Below are 22,030 nucleotides of genomic sequence, written 5' to 3'. Positions count from 1 at the left end.
AAACATTTCAGCTCTTACCGGCGATGTTCTTTATTCTAAAGAGAAACATTCTACATCGTGAGTTTCTGTAACGAGGTCTGACTGTATTTGTTTTCGCTAGGATTTGAAACGTTTAGACTCGACGCACCTCTAAACTGCAGTAACGCCAATTATGGACTTTTGTGCCCAATCTCTGTCCTTCAAACCTTGTGCGTATTCTCGTGCAGGAGACCCATTGGCCGCTCATACGCTCCAACGCGACGTACACCAGAGCCAAAACGTTGGTCGGCGTGTCGTTCGAGATGGGGACCATGATCTACGTCCTCAAACAGGACGCCCCCGACTTGAACGGCAGCGCTTACGCCAAGTGCACCAGCGTCGGCATGACGAGTCGGGACGCGGTAAGCTTAAGTATCACCAAATTTCGTCGGATATTCGCGATCATGCGGCACCAGGCGACGGCCATATATATGTAGAAAATTCTTATCATACGCATACTGGGCAGGCTTATTACCGAAAAAAAAATATATTGTGTACCTATAATGTTCTTAAATGCTTGCGTTTCGTTTGACTTGACGCGAGATTGCCAATTTGTGGCGTAGCAGTGTGGACCAAAATTCATTTCTGAACTTTATCACCGATTCTTGTGTAGTATCGCGGAATTGAACGCGCTGGACAGACAAAAATTGACATTTTACTGAAATTCCTTTCAGCTGTATTTCAAGAGCAGACATCGCCTAATTGTATAACGGCACGATGACCGCCACCGCCTTTCCTTATCTTGCTCTTTCTCGCTGTAGGTTCGAACGTGGTAAACATAATATATTTACTGTTTCCGTCGTGTAGCGCACTAATGCGGATTGATATCATATTTGTGACGTGTCCCTTTCGATGGATATGAGGTCCGTACTCCACCAAATTTCCCTTTTGTATTCTCCTGCAAACAATTAAAGTCCACTTGAAAAGTAGCAACACCCTGTTAAGCGGCATCAAATTATTTACATTACTGTCGAAAATACCAAAGAAGTGGAAGTAGAGAACAGTCGCAGAGCAACAGTCACAGTGACATAGATCAATTATACTGATTTCCCGTGCTCATTGTACAACGTAACGATTTGTAATCCATGATGTTAAACAGTTGCGGGAAGGAGTCGTTTTTTTTTTTTCGAGGCATGGCATATTAAGCCTAAAAAGAATAAGATGCCGTATTATTAACGTATTAGTGCGTGTATTGCCGCAATCGCTGATAGATGAGAAAGTCCTGCTTGATGTTGCAAAGAGTTTATTTACTTAATGGAGCTGCTTTTGATTTGGGGTATGATTATTTCACTCCAGCTATAAGAAAAATAAAGATTATTATAAATCCACCAATGTTATTCTACAGAGAAAAAAAATATAGCAATTATAGAATATAACGAATAATTGTAACCTTTTATAGTAAAAAGATAGACTGCGTGAATGTCTAGTTTACTTCAAATCTGAGGTTTGCGAGATTCGCACATTATCAGTGTACCTCAAATGTCTACCGTAAAATAAATTTTACGGTCGTAATTAGGTGCGTTAGAATAGCTGAATATACGAACTAAATACGAATATTCGCAAAAAGGCACCCTTCAATAATGAAATCAACGCTGGATTCTTGCAGTTTTTGAACAACATGACATATCAAAGGTGCCGGAATCTTTTTAGTAAAACATTCCGGCTGGCCTTATCTCATGACGAATGTTGACGGTAAAGGCGACCAGCATTGAAGCAGTGCGTGAAAGACCGCAATGCTGCCGGCGAAACTCGTCGTGTATGTGGCTTGTATGCAGCCGGGATCATTTCCCGCGCTTCCGATGCTGATGTAGGGGTAGCAAGCGCCCATTCACGACGAGTGAACACAAGCAAGGAGGGGAACATATTGTAAAGCATGGCGCACAGTGGTCGACGACAAAGACAGCCGTTTTTTGGGGACCGCTACAGCCTACCTGTACCACATGATGCGTCAGTTCACGGGCACGGTTCTTTGCAGGCAGGTTACTAGAGTCTGATATATGCGGAATCTTTCCTCGGAAATGTTAGCTATATGTTAGCTATAAATGGCGGAGCGTCAGTTTTTTGTCGTCAGTGGTTCGTCTGTGTCACTGGGTCGAACGTAGGATAAGGTTTGCAGTTTCGCAGTGTAAGGGCCGACGGCGACGGGAGGAGTACGTGCCACCCAGACACGTTATTCGTATGCGCCGCCCAGCCAGAAACAAGAGCTGCAGTGTAACCTTGCAAATAATATTTTGAAGGAAAATAAATTCGCGCGAAACCATGTATCACTAATTGGTCTGCGGCCGAAAAAGCGGCATCTACGTAAGGAAGCAGTGAATATCAAATATTGACCGGCCCTTCCGCTATTGTAAAGACGGGGACAAGCGAAGCTCGGGTTCCGCGGCTGTTCGATGTCGTAACGCCTCAGCTTCACGCTCCCTCACGGTGAGGTAGGCACGTCTACGACGAGCCCTTCCTCGAGCGCGTTCCCGACGGCGTTCATCAAGCGTCGCGTGTTCCTCGGTCGAAAGCACGACGCGCGGCCGTTCCTTCAACGCAGCCTGCTCTTCTGCAGAACGGACGAAATGAGGCCTCCCCATCTGACTGCCGGGCCTGAACTGGCGAGAAACGGCGGGCGTGAGGCGAGCCAAGACGCGATGACATCCTTTCACTCCTCCAGGGAGATAGAGATTCTTGGTTTGGGAAGGAAAAAATTGGGGTAAAATGCAGCGCAGTAACCGTCTCTCAGATGAGGACACCTCAACCGCGCTGCACAAGAGCTAGAGGGAATTGAAAGAAGGGTGAAAGAGACGCAGCGGCGGTGGCAAAAACGGCGTGCGCGGGCAAGTTGGTGGCGTTCGCTTATGTGGCGCGGTAACGCGCGCAGTCGTGATGAAGCAGTGCTTCTTGCGCGGCGAGAGCCGCGTCACACATTTGACGAACGTTGCCGTCGATGGCTGGGCACTGGGCGAGCAGCGCACGGAGTGCAGCAGCGAGAGCGGCTATGAGCGCGTCTCTGGAGTCGCTGTTCGCAGCGGTTGGAGGGCCGTGTGACGGCTCAGCTGCGGCTGTCTGGGTGCTGCGGCCGCGCAGGGCGTCACTGTAAGACCGGCCCTGCGGGGAGCGAGCAGACGTAGACGAAGCGGCTCTACGCGGCTCGGTCGGTGCGGCGCCGGCTAGCTCAAGCGCTTTTTTACGCGAAAGAGGCCGCTGAGACGATGACAGCGACACGGCCGCCTTTCTCTCGCGCTGCCACTCGGGACAGCTCGGTTCGGTCGACGGGTGACGGCCGCCGCAATTAATGCAGCGGGGCTTCTCTGTGGGGCAGCCTCCTGTGGCATGCGACTCACCACAGCGGAGGCAGCGGGCGTAGCGAAAGCAGGTGGTGCCGGCGTGGCCGAAGACGCCGCAGCGGTCGCATTGAAGTGGTCGGGGCAGACGAGCACGTACGGCGCGCAGCTGTTTGAAGAGCCGCACATTTGTCGGCACGACGCTCCCTACGAAGGTGACGGTGACGCTCGCGGCACTCCGTGAACATGACAGCACCGCGACGGGCGCCTCAAGGTTTTCTCGAACTGTGAGGGCGTCGAAAGAAGCGTCGACCTCATGGATGACACCCACACAGGAGTTGCTGTGTAGCGCCTTGGGGCGCACCGCCACGCCGCCGATGTCGCACACTTCGAGGAGGGGCGCCAAGTCGGCACCGCGTGTCACGTCAGCAGCCACCACATTCCGGCGGAAGTTCACGCGAACGCGTCTCACGCCTGGCACAGAGGAGAGCTGGGCAGCGATACTGCCTCTTGAGAGTGCGAGGAAAGTCGCTTTGCGCCCGATGGGACGGTAGAGGACCGTGACGGCGGTATCGCGAGCGACGCCGTCGTCAACGGGTGGGGTGTGCGGCTCCAAGTCGACGAACCGTCGGTAACGGCGTCTCCTTCTTGCGGCGTGCTTTAGCTGTACCACTGCCGGCTGGCAGGCTTGAGCGTCCTCGACGGCCGCAGTCGCGTCTGAGCTGCGATCGGAGAAGGTCACGTTGCTCCTCGCTCTGACGACTTCGCCTCGATTGCCACCACGTGTTTCGGCGTCGCCCATGTTTGCGCCCGCTTAGGAGCACGTTGCCGCGCTTTTCGCTGCTTTCGGCTTTCTTCCCGCACGCGAGAAGAGGCCTCGGCAGCACAATATGGAGTTTCGGCCACCCGGCGAGCCGCCGCCACGCGTCCGCCATCGACGCCATGCCAGCTTGAGCCGGGTGATAATCGGCCCCGCGACCCTCGATGAGCTCCGGGCAAGGGAGGACCTCGAGCGTCGCGCCACTCGCATGCTGGGCGAGTGGCTACGCGTACGGGCCCCCTCGTTGAAGATCCCTGCAGTTCCCCCCGTGCCTACGACCGCACCGGCAGCCCCAGCGGCAACTTCGGCGCCATCCGAGAACGGCCCTTGCGTGCAGGAAACCCACGCTGAGGTGCCGCTTCCCCTCTCGGACGACGAAGAAATGGACTTGACCAGTTCTCGGAAACGCGCCCGCGAGAGCGAGGATGGCGAACCTGCCGGGCTACGCAAGCAGCCGCCGAGCGTTCCCCCCTGCGCCGTCTCCGAGCTCCAACTTCCATCCGGCCCTGCCACCCGTGTAACAGCCGTCGTCTCTAATGCACCACTCCCCGTCGTTGCACCCCAACTGTCACAGACGCCAGCTGCCGCAGACGAAAACGCCGCCGCAGTGCTCTCTGAGCGTTCAGCCCCGTCTAAGCCCGGCCCAAAAAGGAAGCGACGCTTCCGCCAGTTTGCCGAGCTCATCACGGATGCGTCGCAAAACGCACATGCCTCCCCTGACAATGCCGCCGACACTGTGCTCTTCCGTCCCATCGGCCGCAAAAACAACTTTTTGAAGCTGTCTAGTGACCTTATCGCCGCCCAACTTTGCCGCATTGATGGCGTCAAACGCGTGCGCGTCAACTTTCGCCGTAACGTGGTTGCGGCAGACTCTGTGCCCGGTGCGGACCTGTCCCGCTTGCTGGATGTACGGGCCATCGCGGACATACCAGTGAAGGCGAAAGCTCTCGGCAAGCACTCTTGCGTCGGCGTCCTTTTCGGCGTTGACAGCTCCTTTGACAACGACACACTGAGGGACGACATAGAGGCTCCCCTTCCCGTTCTCTCCTGTTCCCGCAACGGCGCAAACGTGAGCGTCACCTTTGCCGGCAACGTCGTCCCCACGGACGTACTTCTCTTCAAGCAACGACGGCTCGTGCGACCTCGTCTGCCACGCCCACTCCAGTGCGACCGCTTCGGTGTGTACGGCCATGCCGGCGGCACTTGCTCCTACGACGCCCGTTGCCTCCGCTGCGGAGGTGGTCACGCGACAAGCGACTGCGCCGCGCAGCACCCCGCGTGCATAAACTGCAAAGGCCGCCATGCAGCAACCGAGCCGCGCTGCCCACACTGGCAGCTCGAAAGAAAAGCAGCCATCCTGCTAGCCTCCTCCGAGCAGCCCATGACTCGGAAGAAGGCGCTCGAGCTGGCCTAAGCTCGCGCCGCGCAACCTGAGCATCGTCAGCATCAGCAGATCGTGCCCCGCCCTTCAGCGACGGTACAAGCTGGCGTGTCGTTCAGCGATGCTTTACGTGGCCGCAGCGTCAATCCCGCCGCGCCGGAAACCACGCCGCCTCCCGCAGTTGCCCCTGTTGGCAACCCGAGGGACGCCCTGATCGCGGCGCTCGCCGCAGCTCTGCGGGCACTCATGGAGACCCCCCCGCACATGGACGACACGGTGCGACAGATGTGCACCGCGGCCCTGGCCGCACAGCAGTCCCTGCCTCGTCATGGCTAGCCGAGCAGCGAAACGTCGACCGCGCATACTGCAGTGGAATGTCCGCTCGATGCGCCGCCGGCACCCGGAGCTTTGCCAGCTTCTTCTCCTGCACGAGTATGATGTGCTCGCGTTGCAGGAGACACACGTACGCGACGGGGAGTACTACCTTCCGGGCTTCGTCGCCTACCACAGTGCCGTCACGTGCGAACTTCAGTCTTGTGCCGACGTTCCGTGCCGCGATCCACTCCACCCTCCCGAACGCTCTCGAGCGTCTGTTTATCTGCGTGCGCGCCTTGGTCAAGCCGCCGTCTCTGTGTGCGACATCGTTCCCACCTCCGTGGAGTGCGTGGCTGTGACTGTGCGCGTTGGGGGGGGGGGGGGGTCGACACTTGTGTAGCCAGCGTGTACGTCCAGCCCGTGCAGCGATGGGATACCTCTTTCGTGGAGAGCCTCACCGCGCACATCGACGGTGACTGTGTTGTGTGCGGCGACTTTAACTCTCACCACACGGCATGGGGCAGCAGCCGCTGTGAGCCTAACGGCAGGAACCTGCTGAACTCTATCAACTCCTCTGGTCTGCTGATCATCAACACCGGCAGTCCCACTTTCGTGCGTCGGAATGTGCGCGGGAGTGTGATAGACTTATCGCTGGTGAGCGAACGGTGCCATTACGAGTGGGTACGCAGCCCTGACACGCAAGGATCGGATCATTATCCGATCTCGCTTGACCCTCTCGGCCTCTGCCGCGACCGGATCCGCACCTACCGCATCACGGACTGGTCTCTCTTCAGGACGCTGTGTGCCACGCCTCCTCCTGTCAACACTGACTTCCTTTCGCACATCTCAAGCTGCGTTGCCGCCGCGACCAAGTCATGTACGGTGCCCGCTGCAACGCCGGCGCCCGACATGAAACTTTTGAACTTACGCGCGGTACGACGACGCGCCGAACGCCGCGCCATCAAAAGCGACAAGGTGGAGCACTGGACTCTTTCCAACCGCCTTGACGCCGCGTGCCGTCGTCATGCCAGGCAGCGCCGCAATCAGAGCTGGCAAAGTCTCTGCCTCTCCTTGGACGACACTCGCGATAAAGCCCGCCCCTGGCGCATCCTCGCCGCCCTGCTCAGTCCCAAGATCCCCCGCCGCCCTGCACTCTCCATCGCAGTGGCTCAGGGCTTGAGTGCCGAGCAGTTGGCCGAACTGTTCGCGGATACGTTCGCCCCGCCGTCTGTGTGCCCTGTCACAGCCGCCGTCGAACTTCCGCCGCACAACATGGTTGAACGCCTCGCTCCTTTGCGCTATTTCCCAACGAGCGCAATTATGGAGCATGTAGAAGTGTTGTGTTCTGCTGAGTTCACGATCAGCGAGTTGCGCATCGTCTTGAACAAGCACAAACGCTGCTCCGCTCCAGTTTCCGACGGCGTTACTCATCAAGTGCTCAGGAACATCGACGTAGCTCAACTTCCCTCACTTCTCGAGGTTTTCAACTCCGTCTGGCGCAGCGGCATCGTCCCCGCCAACTGGAAAGAGGCGATCGTCGTTCCCATTCTGAAGCGCGGCAAACCAGCCTCGAACATCAGCTCCTATCGCCCAGTATCGCTGACCTCGGTACCCGGCAAAACGATGGAGTCGATGGCTTTGAACCGACTCGAATGGATCGCCTCCGCCCTCGACGCTCTTGCCCCGGAACAGAGTGGCTTCCGCCGACTCCGCTCGACAGCTGATTCCATCGCGGACGTTGTCGCCACTCTCGAGCACGCTGCAAGCCGCCACGAAGCCGCATACCTGGTGCTGCTCGATGTCGAACGCGCGTTTGACGGACTCCCGCACGGCACCATCATCCAAGCGCTTCGCGAGCTGCGCATCACCGGCCGCCTACTGGACTATGTGTCGGCCTTTCTTAGCGACCGAACACTCAGAGTGCGTGTTGGCGACGCGCTCAGCACCCCCGTAGCGTGACCGCTGGTGTTCCTCAGGGCAGTGTTCTTAGCCCCTTTCTATTCAACTTGGCGCTTGCAAGGCTCCCCGATTTCATCCCGAAGCTGACAGCCTTCGAAGTCCGCGTGGCGATTTACGCCGACGACATCGCTCTTTTCGCTTCCGGGCCCACGGACTATGGCTAGCAAGTGCGGCAATCACTGCAGTCTGCTATCAACGCCGTGGACGAATACCTCACCAGCGTGGGGCTTCAGCTCTCGGCGTCTAAAACCTAGGCGCTAATGATCCACCCCCGTGCTAGCCGTGCTCGCTCCGAAGTGCCCACGCTCTCGCTGCGCGGAAGCCCCCTCCCATGGCAGAGAAAAGTTCGCTACCTGGGCCTTCACATCGACTGCCGCCTGAACTTTAATGCGGCAACCACACAGCTCTGCAGGGACGCCAGGAAAGTTGCAGGCGCCGCACGCTCCCTGCTCGCCCGTGGCCGCGGCTGCACACCGCATCTTGCGCTCCGAGTTTATAACTCGATCGCTACTTCGCGAGCGCTCTACGCACTCCCGCTCACCAACGCCAGTGCAGCCAACTGGAGGGCCGTTGACGTCGAACACCGCACTGCAGTTCGCCAGATGTACGCGCTTCCCCGCTTCTCGCAAGTGGGGGCAACTCTCGCCGAAGCGGGAAACTGGCCGCCCTCACTTCGTGTGAGGAAACAGGCGCTTCACCACATCGAGCGCCTGCAACGGTCGCCACAGGGCCAGTCTCTCGTGTGCCGCCTCCACACCCTCGAGGGCTCGGGCATGGGTCAGCATGCCACCGACTTCAGCGCCCGCATCGCGTCTCTGCCGCAACTCCTTCCCTTGCCGCCATCACCGCACGCTTCCCCGCTGCTTGACGTTAACATCAGCGTCCCGGGCGTCACGAGCAAGCGCCGAACAGCACTATGTGCCATGCAGCAGGAGACGGCTGCACTGCTTCACGAACACCTACGCGACCGCCTCCTAGTCTACACTGACGGCTCTGTCTCCAGTGACGGCTCCGCTGCTGCTGCGTGCACGGCACCGGACATTTCTGCGTCCCGGCAGTGCCGTCTCCGTTTCCCTGCCACATCGACAGTCGCCGAACTCGCGGCCATCGACCTTGCGGCTGACCTTCTTTACCAGTGCGGTGTCTCGTCTGCTGCGATCCTGAGTGACTCGCGCGCGGCTCTGTGCATGCTGCGGAAAGACTATGCCGGTGTCCCACTTGTGCAGCGCGTGGGATCGAAACTGCGCCACGTCGTAAATCAGGGCTGCGCCTTGGTTTTGCAGTGGGTCCCTGCGCACATTGGCCTGCCCGGAAACGAAGCCGCCGACGCCCTTGCGAAGCAAGCTCTCGCGGCTCGCTTCCCCCTCGCCATCTCCGTCACTCGCTTCGACGTGGCCAAGACGGCCAAACTGCGCACCCTCCGCGCGCATCACGCTGACTCACGTGTTGCTGCGGGGACGCCCCCTCGCCTCCTCCCCCGCGCCGGCCTCTCCCGCTGGGATCGCTGTTTTCTCCTGCGGCTGCACGTCGGCTGCTACAGAACTGCACGGAACAGGCAGCCCCGCGTGTGCGGAATGCGCCGAGGATGAGACACTGGAACACCTTCTCCTGCGTTGCCCATCCTTCGACGTTGGCGCACCGCGCTGTGCTTCATATCGCCGAGTAGGACTACCGTGCAGCACGGAGGGTGATCTCCTATTTCCCGCAGCCCCCGCCTCCATCGCCAAGAGACCGCTTGCTGCCCTCCTTGGCTTTTGTGACGAGACTCAGCTGAGAGCGCGGTTGTAAGCCCCGCTTTGCTTCTTCTTTAACCTTCTTGGTTTTTTTTTTCGCTCTCTTTCATTCTCTCTCTAATCTTTTTCTCCCCACTCCCCTTACCCCGTGCAGTGCTGTTGAGGTTCCCTCCCTTTAGAGACAGTTACGGCACTGCACTTTTCTCTTCCTTTCATCTTAAAAATCACTACTACTACTCCTCGACGGCCGCGAGCAGCAGCGGAGAGTTTCTCTGGATGAGCACCCCTGTTCCCTCAGCAGTTGGGGCAGGGGTGGGCGCTCTCGGCTGGCTCTCGTTGTACGAGGGGCCGTCAGCTGGGTCATCGTCGTCGACGGGAGCAGCCACCGCCGCCGAGCCCGAGCCCTTCTCCGCCGCAGGTGCAGTGGGTTCGGTGTTGGTGAGCGGGGGCGACGAGCAGGCCGCCGGCGACGACAGTGATGGAGAAACCGGCCGGACAGGAATTGCCTCGGGCGAGGTGCTCGCGTCCGTGCGGGAGGACGTAGTGTCGGCACCAATCATGCTTGCGGTTGGCAAGAAGAAGGTGCCGGCACTCTCGTCGGTGTCGCCGGTCGACGAGCAGCTGGCACCATCGTCGGTGGAGGCAGCCGAAGTGGGGCCTCTGAGGTTGTGTCCGTTGAAGCGGACGGTGCGGCGTGGTGGCCGCTGGAATCTGTCGTCGGCGCATCAAAGAGAAATGCGCGGAAGGAGGTATCCAGGGCAAATGGGGCGCGCGCGGATGGCGTCGCACTCACTTGCGTAGGCGGGCATGACGGCATGGAGCTCGTTGAGTCAGCCGACAGTGCCCGTAGCGAACGTGCTTGCAGCCTGCGCTTCCATCGCAAGGCAGGAGGCGGTCTGCCGGTGAGTGGTTGCCGTCCACGTGCGTGGTGCTGCAGGGCTCGTTGGTACTCCGAGCCGTCGTTGGAGCCCGGAACTTCGGCCTCTTCCTATGCTGCTTCTTCGGAGGGTCACCCATGAGATGGGGTCTCCGTGCGCTAGCGTGGCTCAGGAGATAGTGCCAGCTGCCGTGCGAGCCCTGAAAAGGGCTGCGCTCATGAGCGCGGCCGAAGGAGGAGGCCTGCGCGCGCGAGAGGTGGCGGGCGAGCCGTGGTCGTCGGAGCGAGGGGCGATGCGACCGCTCGCTTCCAGTGTCCGAGAACGTCTCCTTCTCTAGAGAGAGAGATAGAGATTCTTGTTTAAGGAAGGAGAAAATTGGGGCAAAGTGCAGCGCAGTAAGTGCCTCTCAGTTGAGGGCACCTTAACCGCGCTGCACAGGGAGGAAGGGGAATAGATAGAGGGGTGAAAGAGGGGCGGCGGCGGCTAGAACGCCGTGCGCGGGCAAGTCGGTGGCCTTCGCCTATGAGGCGCGGTGACGCGCCTAGTCGTGACGGAGCAGTGCTTCGTGCGCAGCGAGAGCCGCGTCACACATTTGACGAACGTTGCCGTCGATGGCTGGGCACTGGACGAGCAGGGCCCGGAGTGCAACAGCGAGAGCGGCTATTAGCGCGTCTCTGGGGTCGCTGTTCGCAGCGGTTGGAGGGCTGCATGACGGCTCAGCTGCGGCTTTCTGGTTGTTGCGGCCGCGCAGGGCGTCACTGTACGATCGGCCCTGCGGGGAGCTAGCTGACGTAGACGGAGCGGCCGTACGCGGCTCGGTCGGTGCGGCACCGGCTAGTTCAAGCGCTTTTTTGCGCGATAGGGGCCGCTGAGAGGAAGAAAGCAACACGGCCGCCCTTCTCTCGCGCTGCCACTCAGGACAGCTCGGTTCGGTTGAGGGGTGACGGCCACCGCAATTTACGCAGCGTGGCTTTTCGGCGGGGCAGTCTCCTGCGGCGTGCGACTCACCGCAGCGAAGGCAGCGGGCGTCGCGGAAGCAGGTGGCGCCAGCGTGGCCGAAAACGCCGCAGCGGTCACATTGTAGTGGTCGAGGCAGATGGGCACGAACCGCGCGGAGCTGCTTGAAGAGTTGCACGTTTGTGGGTACGACGCTCCCGGCGAAGGTAAAGCGCGTAACGCGCGCGCGCGGCCACGCGCGGCGCGGTTAAGCGACGTCGGTGAAAAGCGCGCACTCTACAGTCCGGCGTCACGGCGTAGCCGGCGTGCCCAGGCGCGCTTGGCGAGCACAACGCCGCCGGCGCGGACATAGAGCGTGTTCTATTTCACGCGGCTGCCGCTAGACCAGAATGCACTGCGCGCTGCAGCGGCAGCGAGCAGAAGGCAGAATGGCGGCCTGCGGTGCGCGTACTGACAGTGCGGCTGTGTTTTTTTCAACATCCGTGCGGGATGACAGCGCGAGTGAGGACGCCTGCTTGAAGCGATTTGCAACCTTCCATGTGTATACGATGTGAAACGCATGGGCTACCGCGACACAGAGCGCAAGAACAACGCGTGGGAAGCTATACGAAAGCAGTGTGGTCTCGCCACAGGTAAGCTGCATTTCGCAGCTCCTGTACTAGCTGGTGGTAGTCGCCGAGTTGAGGGCGCTTGTCGAATAGCTTTCGCATGTACATGCATGGTCCGCTTCCGTTTTTGACGTAGCCGAAATACTAGCAATATGAGTGCGATGTTCTGGCTGTCAGGCACGGCGGCCGCATTTCGATGGGGGCGAAATGCGGAAAACACCCGTGTGCTTAGATTTAGGTACACGTTAAAGAACCCCAGGTCAGAAAGAAAGTGGTTTTCGCACGTAAAATCTTATGTTGTTTTTTTCTGGCTGTGAGGACAAGTTAACGCCATCCCGCAAAAGTTTTCATTTTAGCGCACAAACCGCGCGGAAAGAGAAGCGCGCGCGCTACCCGAACGGCGAGGGTATATGCAAGACGCGCATGCGCCATGTAAACAGCTGTTCGCCGCGGCGGTGAAGTTGCGCTCCCGGAGGCACAGATGGCGCCAGCCTCGAGCTGCGCGCGCACGCCGAACTCTAGAGGAAGCAAAGTTCTTGCACCCCTGGCGTCGCTAGCGCAGCGTATCCGACTTCGCCTGCCGCGGCCTGGCGCGCCGGGAACGCCGGACTATATCTTGGCCTTAACAGTGACGCTAGCGCCACTCCGTGAACATGACAGCACCGTGACGGGGCCTTCGATGTTTTCTTTCACAGTGCGGGCGTCGAAGGATGGGTCGACCCCATAAATGACACCTACACAGGAGTTGCTGTGCAGTGCCTTCGAGCGCACCGCCACGTCACTGATGTCGCACACTGCGAGGAGGGGCGCCAAGTCGGCACCGCGCGTCACATCCGCAGCCACCACATTGCGACGAAAGTTCACGCGAACGCATCTCACACCTGGAACACAGGAGAGTTGGGACGCGGTAGTATCCCGCGAGAGTGCCAGGAAGGTTGCTTTGCTCCCGGTGGGACGGTATAGAACCGTGACTGAGGTATCGTGAGCGACACCGCCGTCAGCGGGTGGGGAATGCGGCTCGAAGTCGACGAACCGTCGAAAACGGCGTCTCCTTCTTCCGGGCGTCTCCGGCTGTAACGCTGCGGGTTGGCAGGGTTGGGCGTTTTTGGCTGCCTCGAGCAGCTGCGGGGAGTTCCGCGGGTTGAGCTCCCCTGTTCCCTCAGGTACTGGGGCAGGGGTAGGCGCTCTCGGCCGGCTCTTGCTGGACGAGGGGCCGTCAGCTGGGTCGTCATCGACAGGAGCGGCCACCGCCGCCGGGAGCGCTCCCGCGTCCGCCGCAGGTGCGGTGGGCTTGGTGTTGGTGAGCGGGGGCGACGAGTAGGCCGTCGGCGACGACAATGATGGAAAATATCCGGCCGGACAGGACTTGCCTCGGGCGAGGTGGTCGCATCCGTGCGGGAGGACGTATAGTGTCACCAATCATGCTTGCGGTTGGCATGAAGAAGGTGCCGGCACTCTCGTCGGTGTCGCCGGTCGACGGGCAGCTGGCACCGTCGTCGGTGGAGGCAGCCGAAGTGGGGGCCTTGAGGTGGTGTCCGTTGAGGCGGACTGTGCGGCGTGGTGGCCGCTAGGAGCAGTCTTCGGCGCATCAAAAGGAAACGCGTGGAAGGAAGTATCCGGGGGTATTGGAACGCGCGCGGATGGCGTCGCACTCCCCTGCGAAGGTGGGCACGACGGCGTGGAGCTCGCCGAGTCGGCCGACAGTGCACGCAGCGTACGTGCCTTCAGCCCGCGCTTCCATCGCAAGGCAGGAGGCGATCTGCCGGTGCTCGGCTGCCGTCCACGCAGTTGGTGCTGCAGGGCTCGTCGGGACTCCGAGTCGTCGAAGCCAGGAGATGGCTTCTTCGGCCTCTTCCTCTGCTGCTTCTTCGGAGGGTCACCCATAAGAGATGGGGCCTCCGTGCGGAAGCGTGGCTCAGTAGGTCGTGCCAGCTGCCGTGCGAGCCCTGAAAAGGGCTGCACTCATGAGCGCGGTCGAAGGCGGAGACGTGCGCGCGCGAGTAGTGGCGGGCGAGCCGTAGTCGTCGGAGCGAGGGGCGATGCGACCGCTCGCTTCGAGTGTCCGGGAACGTCCCTCCTCCACAGGGAGGGGACGCCTGTGATTGGCTCGCGCATAGGGCTGCGTCTACTTCTTCGTGCATATGAAACCCCGGTTTAAAGGCCCGCGTACGATGAACCAACAGTGATTGAATCGGTTAGCGTTTTCTATTTTCTATTTCTATTTCTTTTTGTGCGCGGCTTGGGTTTCTTAAACCGTCCGGCAACACTGACGCCGACATAGGTGAGGCAGGAAACTTCGACTGAATATTTAACCTATAGCAACGCATGGCAGGAAAATCTTTCAGATTCTGCAATATTGGAGCCACCGAAAGGTGCCATGTTATACGTAGTGCCTTTCGGCGTGAATGCAGCCGGGATCCTCTATCGCTCTGGGCACGCTAGGCCATCTAGCGACGGCGCAGTAAGGTCACCGCGTGGCGCGCGTGTGCGTATACCACGTGATTAACTTGAGCATAATTATTAGAAATCTCATGTTGCAGCTATCTCAATGTACCCCTTGAGCTGGATTATTCAACGAGGTGGACATAATTTGTGGGACAAATTGAGGAACATATTCAAATAATTACCAATTTTGCTTTTCAACTTGCTAAATAATTACTTCATTGTATAGAATTCATAATGCGTTACCTATACATTGCGAATTGCAGCGGGTGAGTTGGCGCCGCATCTTAACTTAGAAATAATTTTCACGACTAAACCAATTTCACGATTTAACCTTGGCAAAGTGCGTTACAATTCACAAGGGTGGAATCCTTAAGCGTCTCTGAATGCGGCAACGAGGCACACACTTATTTTCGGCTGTATAATTTTGTGATAACTTGATGCAAAGCGCAAAATGGCACGTAGGACAACAGATGGGAACGAAGACGCACGATGGGAACGAACCCTCCTGTTGTCCTACGTGCTATTTCGCGCTTTGCCTCAAGTTATGCAGCACCAACAAGTCCAACAGTCTGTTCTCTCGAATTCTGCGATAATGTATTGAAATAATTAGAATATATATTAAACTAGCTTGCCTATTGTAACTTCTAGTTGTACACTGGTAGTTGTGAAGCGGCCACTAGAACGTTCTCTACCCCAAAAATTTATCGAATTGGTTCGTTGTCAGAACGGCAAGCAGACATTTAAATTTCGCCTCTCATTGCTGCGAGGACGTCAGCTTCGTTGCCTAGATAAACGCAATGTGCATTTGCACATTTTCCTCCGCGAGTTTTCGCACGCGACGTTCCTCGCCTGCTTTCTGCCATAGCACAGACGATGGACCCCTTCACATTTGCGTCACACACTCCTGCCTTTATCCACCTACCCCTCCCTGCCCACTCAAGCCAAGTGGCCCAAGATTGGTGAGGGGTCCTCTAAGCTCGCCAATGCATCCTGCTCTAAGTTTGCGAGTGTTTATCCGAACTTCGCGTAATCACGTAATGCAAAACGCAATATACGTGCCTGAGTACTAAGAGGCAACAGTTTCACAGATTTGAGATGTTGCATAAAGTAATATATTAAAACACTTAGTAAGAAATTGTGTGTCGGCGAAAAAAAAATTATTTGTATTGCACTGTTACCCAAACAGTCACTTCCAATCATCGCTCAAACCACCTCTGTATTTATTATAGTGATATTGCAGAGTACATGTTAACTCGTTCACTGAAAATACATATAAAAGAGCTTAAAAATTGCTGAAGGCATTTATAAATTGTAGTACGTGCAGCATGTAGACTGCACAAACTTGCGGAGTTTTGTGATGTATTTTGTTTCGACTCTGTCAAGAGAATGGGCTCTGCATTTGATAGTTACTGTGGATCTCGTAGATAAATAGTTATACATACTGTATATTCGTTACAGATTTGCGGTCCAAGAAAATCTCTTAGCCAAGAGGAGCAGTTCCTGCAGGAACCGTATATTATATATGGCACATTCATCACCGAAAGCACGAAGCGGCACGTCGCCTTTGCCGAGTACTACACCAGCGCTCGAGAGAAGGTCAGTGGACCGACATTGTGCTTATCCGTGATCAGTGTTTCCATCGAATCAATTCCTTATGCAAATCGCACATCCAAATAAACCCTGAAACGATTTTGAGGATATTGTGATAATGTGCAGACTCGTTCTGGTCATTAAGTGACACATTGAACCACTGAATGCAAAGCCTGTAATTTATTATAATGTTCTAAAAATTTTCGCCTTCACCGATCACAGCGGCACCACTCTCCTTGAGCGTTCAGCCGTCCCGTTACAATCTACGCAACCGGCGCGTGTTACGGCAGTCGCTCGAGCTATGCGTTTGGCTGCCCACGTTGCGTCATCGATAATTTTTACAACTTCATGGCAAACAAATATTGCTAGCTATACTTGTGTAAATATTTCACTAGGGTCCTGTAGGTAGAACCCATTTATACCTACATTCTTCCGGCTAACCTCGCCTTCTTTTCTTCCTCATTACCGCCACACACTCTCAAGCGGCTGCCTTGGCCCCCACGATGATAATATCGTAGCACGTTCCCAATTGAAGCCTTCTCAACTATTTCAATGGGCCTGGTACACTGAAGTAAACTTAAGTGCTTGGTACAGTAAGGGGCAGTGGTGGTGTAGAGTTGAGCATTTTCCACCGGATAAAAAGGAATCCGCGTTTTGATAAAATTGCCCAAACAGGCCTGGAGTGCGGCCTGAACCCGGTGACCAGAACCGGTTACGCACTCTCTCACCAGAACAGAATTGCCCACCCTGGCGCAGTACTTCGCCAGAACCTGTTATATGAATACAACAATCAAACACCGGCCCTCAGTCCCCAGCAGCTGCGAAGCAACTGGCCACGGCGGCGGTCAGACCTGTGATACAGCAGAGGGTGCTAAGAATCTTTGGGTTCGGACAGGCCGCCATTGGAATTTGAACCTGGCAACGTTTACCGCTAGAATGTTATCTACTGAGGCGAGTCTAGCAGTGCTGTTGGAGGAATTAGCGGGCAGTACATGAGATATAATAGGGCTCAGCGAAGTTAGGAGGACAAAAGAAGCATATACAATTCTAAAAAGCGGGCACGTCCTGTGCTGCCTGGGCTTAGCGGAGAGACGAGGACTAGAAGTCGGATTCCTGATAAATAAGGATATAGCTAGAAGAAGTGGTAGCATAAAAGAATTCTATAGCATTAACGAGAGGCTGGCAGATGTTGTTATGAAACCTAATAAGAGGTACAAATTGAAGGTCGTACAGGCCTACGCCCCAACATCCTGTCATGATGACCAGGAAGTCGAAAGCTTCTATGAAGACGTGGAATCGGCAATGGGTAAAGTCAAAACAAAATACACCATACTGATGGGCGACTGCAATGCCAGGGTAGGCAAGGAGCAGGCTGGACACAAGCCAGTAGGGGAATATAGAATAGGTCCTAGGAATAGCAGGGGATAGTTATTAGTAGAGTTTGAAGAACGGAATCATATGGGGATAGTGGATACCTTCTTCCGCAAGCGGGATAGCTGAAAGTGGACGTGGAGCAGCCGGAATGGCGAGACAAGAAATGAAATAGACCTCATACCCTAGCCTCATACAAGATGTGGACGTGCTCGGCAAGGTGCGCTGTAGTGACCATAGGATCGTAAGAACTCCAATTAGCCTAGAATTAAGCAGGGAACGGAAGAAACTGGTACATAAGAAGCCGGTCAATGAGTTAGCAGTAAGAGGGACAATAGAGGAATTCTGGATCAAGCTACAGACCAGGTATTCGGATTTAACTCAAGAAGAGGACCTTAGTGTTGAAGTAATGCACGACAATCTTATGGGCACCATTAAGGAGTGTACCATAGAAGTCGGTGGTAACTTGGTTAGACAGGATGCCAATAAGCTATCGCAGGAGACGAAAGATCTGATCAAGAAACGCCAATGTATGAAAGCGTCTAGCCCTACAGCTAGTATAGAAGTGCCAGAACTTTCCAAGTTATTCAACAATCGTCAGACAGTTGACATAAGGAAGTATAATATGGATGGAATTTAACACGCTCTAAGGAACGGAGGAAGCTTAAAAGCAGCGAAGTAAAAAACTAGGAATAGGCAAGAATCAAATGTATGCGTTAAGAGACAATGCCGGGAATATCATTACAAATATGGATGAGGTAGTTCAAGTGGATGAGGAGTTCTATTGAGATTATAGAGTGCCAGTGGAACCCACGACGATAATGGTAGAGAGGATAGCCTAGAGGATATTGAAATCCCACAAGTAAGGCCGAAAGAATTAACGAAAGCCTTGGGAGATATGCAAAGGGGGAAGGCAGCTGGGGAGGATCAGGTAAGAGCAGATTTGTTGAAGGATGGTGGACAGATTGTTCTAGAAAAACTGGCTACCCTGTATACGCAATGCCTCATGGCTTCGAGCGTACCCGAATGTTGGAAGAACGCTAACATAATCCTAATCCATAAGAAAGGGGACGCCGAGACTTGAAAAATTATAGACTGATCAGTTTACTGTCCGTCGCCTACAAAGTATTTACTAAGGTAATCGCAAATAGAATAAGGGTACCTTAGACTTTTGTCAACCAAAGGACCAAGCAGGATTTCGTAAAGGCTCTTCAACAATAGACCATATTCACACTATCAATGAGGTGATAGAGAAATGGGCGGAATATAACGATCCCTCACATATAGCTTTCATTGATTACGAGACAGCGCTTGATTCAGTCGAAACCTCAGCAGTCATGGAGGCATTACGGAATGAGGCTGTAGACAAGGCGTATGTAAAAATACTGAAACATACCTATAGCGGCTCCACAGCCACCGTAGTCCTCCATAAAGAAAGCAACAAAATCCCAATAAAGAAAGGTGTCAGGCAGGGAAATACGATCTCTCCAATCTAATCACACGTGTTTACGGGAGACATTCAGAGACCTGGATTAGGAAGAATTGGGGATAAGAGTTAATGGAGAATACCGAAGTAACTGGCGATTCGTTGATGGTATTGCCTTCCTTAATACCTCAGGGGACCAATTGCAATGCATGCTCACTGACCTGGAGAGGCAAAGCAGAAGGGTGGGTCTAAAATTAATCTACAGAAAACTAAAGTAATGTTTAACAGTCTCGGAATAGAACGGCAGTTTACGAAAGGTAGCGAGGCGCTGGAAGTGGTAAGGGAATACATCTACTTAGAGCACTTAGTGACCGCGGATGCGGATCATGAGACAAATCATCAGAAGAATAAGAATGGGCTTGGGTGCGTTTGGCAGGCATTCTCGGATCATGAACAGCAGGTTGCCATTATACTCAATAGAAAAGTGCTGAACAGCTGTATCTTACCAGTACTCACCTATGGGGCAGGAACCTGGAGGCTAGTGAAAAGGGTTCTACTTAAATTGAGGACGACGCAACGAGCTATGGAAAGAAGAATGATGGGTGCAACGTTAAGGGATAATAAAAAAGAAGATTGGGTGAGGGAACAAACGTGAGTTAATGACATCTTAGTTTAAATCAAGAAAAAGAAATGGGCATGGGCAGGACATGTAATGAGGAGGGAAGATAGCCGATGGTCAATTAGGATTACGGACTGGATTTTAAGAGAACGGAATTGTAGCAGTGGACGGCAGAAAGTTAAGTGGGCGGATGAGATTAAGAAGTTTGCAGGGACAATATGACCACAATTAGCACATGACCAGGGTGGTTGGAGAAGTATGGGAGATACCTTTGCCCTGCAGTGGGCGTAGCCAGAGTGATGATGAAGATGGTAGTGTATTGTCTAGAGCAGTCCCTACTGTCTAGCTGTGTTGACGAGATAGCAAGGTCCTCTAAACGACGTTTTCGAATCATGTCCGCTCCGGACCCGAATCAACGAATCTGCTTCAATTTCTGGCATCTTTGTGCAGTGTCTGCGATCAAAATTTTCGTTCACGGTCGCTCTATATTTTTGTCGCTGATGAAAAGTGCTGGCATGTTCCTTTAGATCAGTTTGTTTCACTAAGCCGAATTCATGATCCGCTGGCAGCCATGAGCGCGTGCCAAGTGCTGTAAAATGTAGGCTGCATCCCAGGCCTGCTGTATGTGACCTGTTAGTTGTGATGTGCAATGGCTGCTTCAATGTTGCATTTCCAGCCGCCTTTGAACTCGGGTATAATCGTATGTACATCTTAAATCCGTTATCATTCGCTGTGCAAGGAGATTTGCTTCCGGGTGGGGAGGAGCTGGGAAGAGAAGGGTGATATTTGAGATAGACGAACCTACTTAGAGATCTGCTGCCACGCATCAGAACAATAGAGAGCTTTAGTATAGAGGCCCCAAACGTTTTGGAGCCCCAAAGAAACAGCGTCGAAGCGACTGCGCATGCGTGAGACGCAAAGTGCGTTTGGGTTTTGCGTTGGGAACGCTATTTCTTCTATTTGGCGAGAGCCCAAATAGCGGCCCCAAAGGCTTTGCGTCAGCAAACGTGGTGGCACCAATCGTAGCAACGGCTCTAACCTAGTACTAAACTGGGTTCGATTCGTGGTAACGCGTGAATTTCGCAAGCTAGGAGTGACTGCGGGTATCGCTTTCTCTCAACTAGCGTGTGTTATGAAGATAGATTCATTAGATGCCGCTGATTCCGAATTCGATTGTGGATTTTATGGCTCGTAGGCATAACAAGGCTAAGCTTGGCTGGTGAAGGCACGTAAAGTTTGTTTGCTCAAAACTAAGCGCAACCAATTGTTTGCTGCTTACAGAATAACCTCTGAATTCTAATTAAACGCGAAGACACGCAAGTGAAAATTACTATTCCTATCATAAAATGGTATATTTTATTTAATTATTTCTAATAGCTTTTACTTGACGCCGTAGTAGCGCTTTTAGCGCAAGACGCTATCCGCAAACGTAAAACCCTGTTCTAAAACTTTTCACGCCTGCGTGCCCCAACGCTAACACCCGCAAAGCATTTTGGGGCCCCAAACTATTGGGGCCCCTATTCTAAAACTCTCTAATGTGCCAACGCTTCCATATAAAGCCTAAGGGAAATTTGGCCACCAGCTGACTGCCAGAAAAAGAAAACCAACACGGAAATCATCTATGTTTCCTCCACAGCACACATCCGTAGTTACGGGAATTCTTCAAGGGATGTAAACTATCACCATCACTTTCCCTCTAATGATTATTTTTGTTGCTGACTACTAAAGCTTCGTGGATGCCACCTTAGCATTTTGGTATGGCACAATATTTGTTTTTATTAAAAAGAGCTCACCAGCATGCGGATGACGACGCATGAAGTAACAGGCGATGCTGCTTGTGGTTGCTGGCAGAAAATGAAAACAAAGATGGGACATTAGTTGTCCATGTGTGTGCTTAGACAACTTGTAATTGACAGCGAGAACGTTTATTGCCCTACCACGCACCACTACCAGCTTAGAAATTCGATAAGCTCACGGAATTCATCATTAGGCGTGCGTCACCTAATGATGTACAATGTGGCACTGCTTGTCTAGTCAAAGTTCGTCAAACCTAATCTGTCGTAAACTATAATTTTGAATGGCTAAGAATTTCTATGCCTACCCAACGAGGAAACCTGTCCGTTACATGAGATGAATCACTTTAAAGAAAATAATGAGCATTGTTTCAGTCAATGTTCTGGTAAAATGTTTGGTGATTGTTGAAAAAGCCATCTCCACACCCACAAAGGCTTTATTTTGCGAAAATTCCGAACGCACCACTACCCGTTGCATTTCGGTGGTCGCAGGATGTGCGTTCCGTTGGATGCACCTTCCGATGCCACCGATCTATGAGGGCTCATGGGCTTCACGTCGTGCAACATACATATAAGCATTCAATCACTAGATAAGGAGGATAAGGAGCTCTGAGGGGTAACATGGATTTAATCATGGCTGATAGCAGTTCGACGTGGATGGATAAGGTGATAGAGAGCGATAAGGGCTTATAGTGGTCAGAGCAATTCTGGTAATGTTAACAAGCACTCTTAATGGTTGATAATGGTCGGATCAATCCTATAATATTGATAAGAACCGATAAGAGATGATAAGGGTCGCATCATGTCTGATAAAAGTTGGCAACAACTGATAAGGGTTCATAAGGGTC

At 54.2% G+C, this 22,030-nt stretch overlaps 1 protein-coding gene across 1 annotated transcript in view; it reads left to right on the top strand.

The window, feature by feature from the left end:
* LOC142574377 (uncharacterized) overlaps positions 1–22,030 on the top strand; it is a 64,952-nt gene that overhangs the window by 34,348 nt on the left and 8,574 nt on the right. The window contains exons 2-3 of the mRNA XM_075683474.1: positions 207–380; positions 15,842–15,979. Of these exons, the coding sequence (XP_075539589.1) occupies positions 207–380; positions 15,842–15,979 (312 nt within the window). The remainder of the gene's footprint in view (positions 1–206; positions 381–15,841; positions 15,980–22,030) is intronic.

Source organism: Dermacentor variabilis, chromosome 3 (assembly GCF_050947875.1).
Source record: "Dermacentor variabilis isolate Ectoservices chromosome 3, ASM5094787v1, whole genome shotgun sequence".
NCBI lineage: Eukaryota > Metazoa > Arthropoda > Arachnida > Ixodida > Ixodidae > Dermacentor > Dermacentor variabilis.
This window is presented reverse-complemented; position numbering and strand designations above follow the sequence as displayed.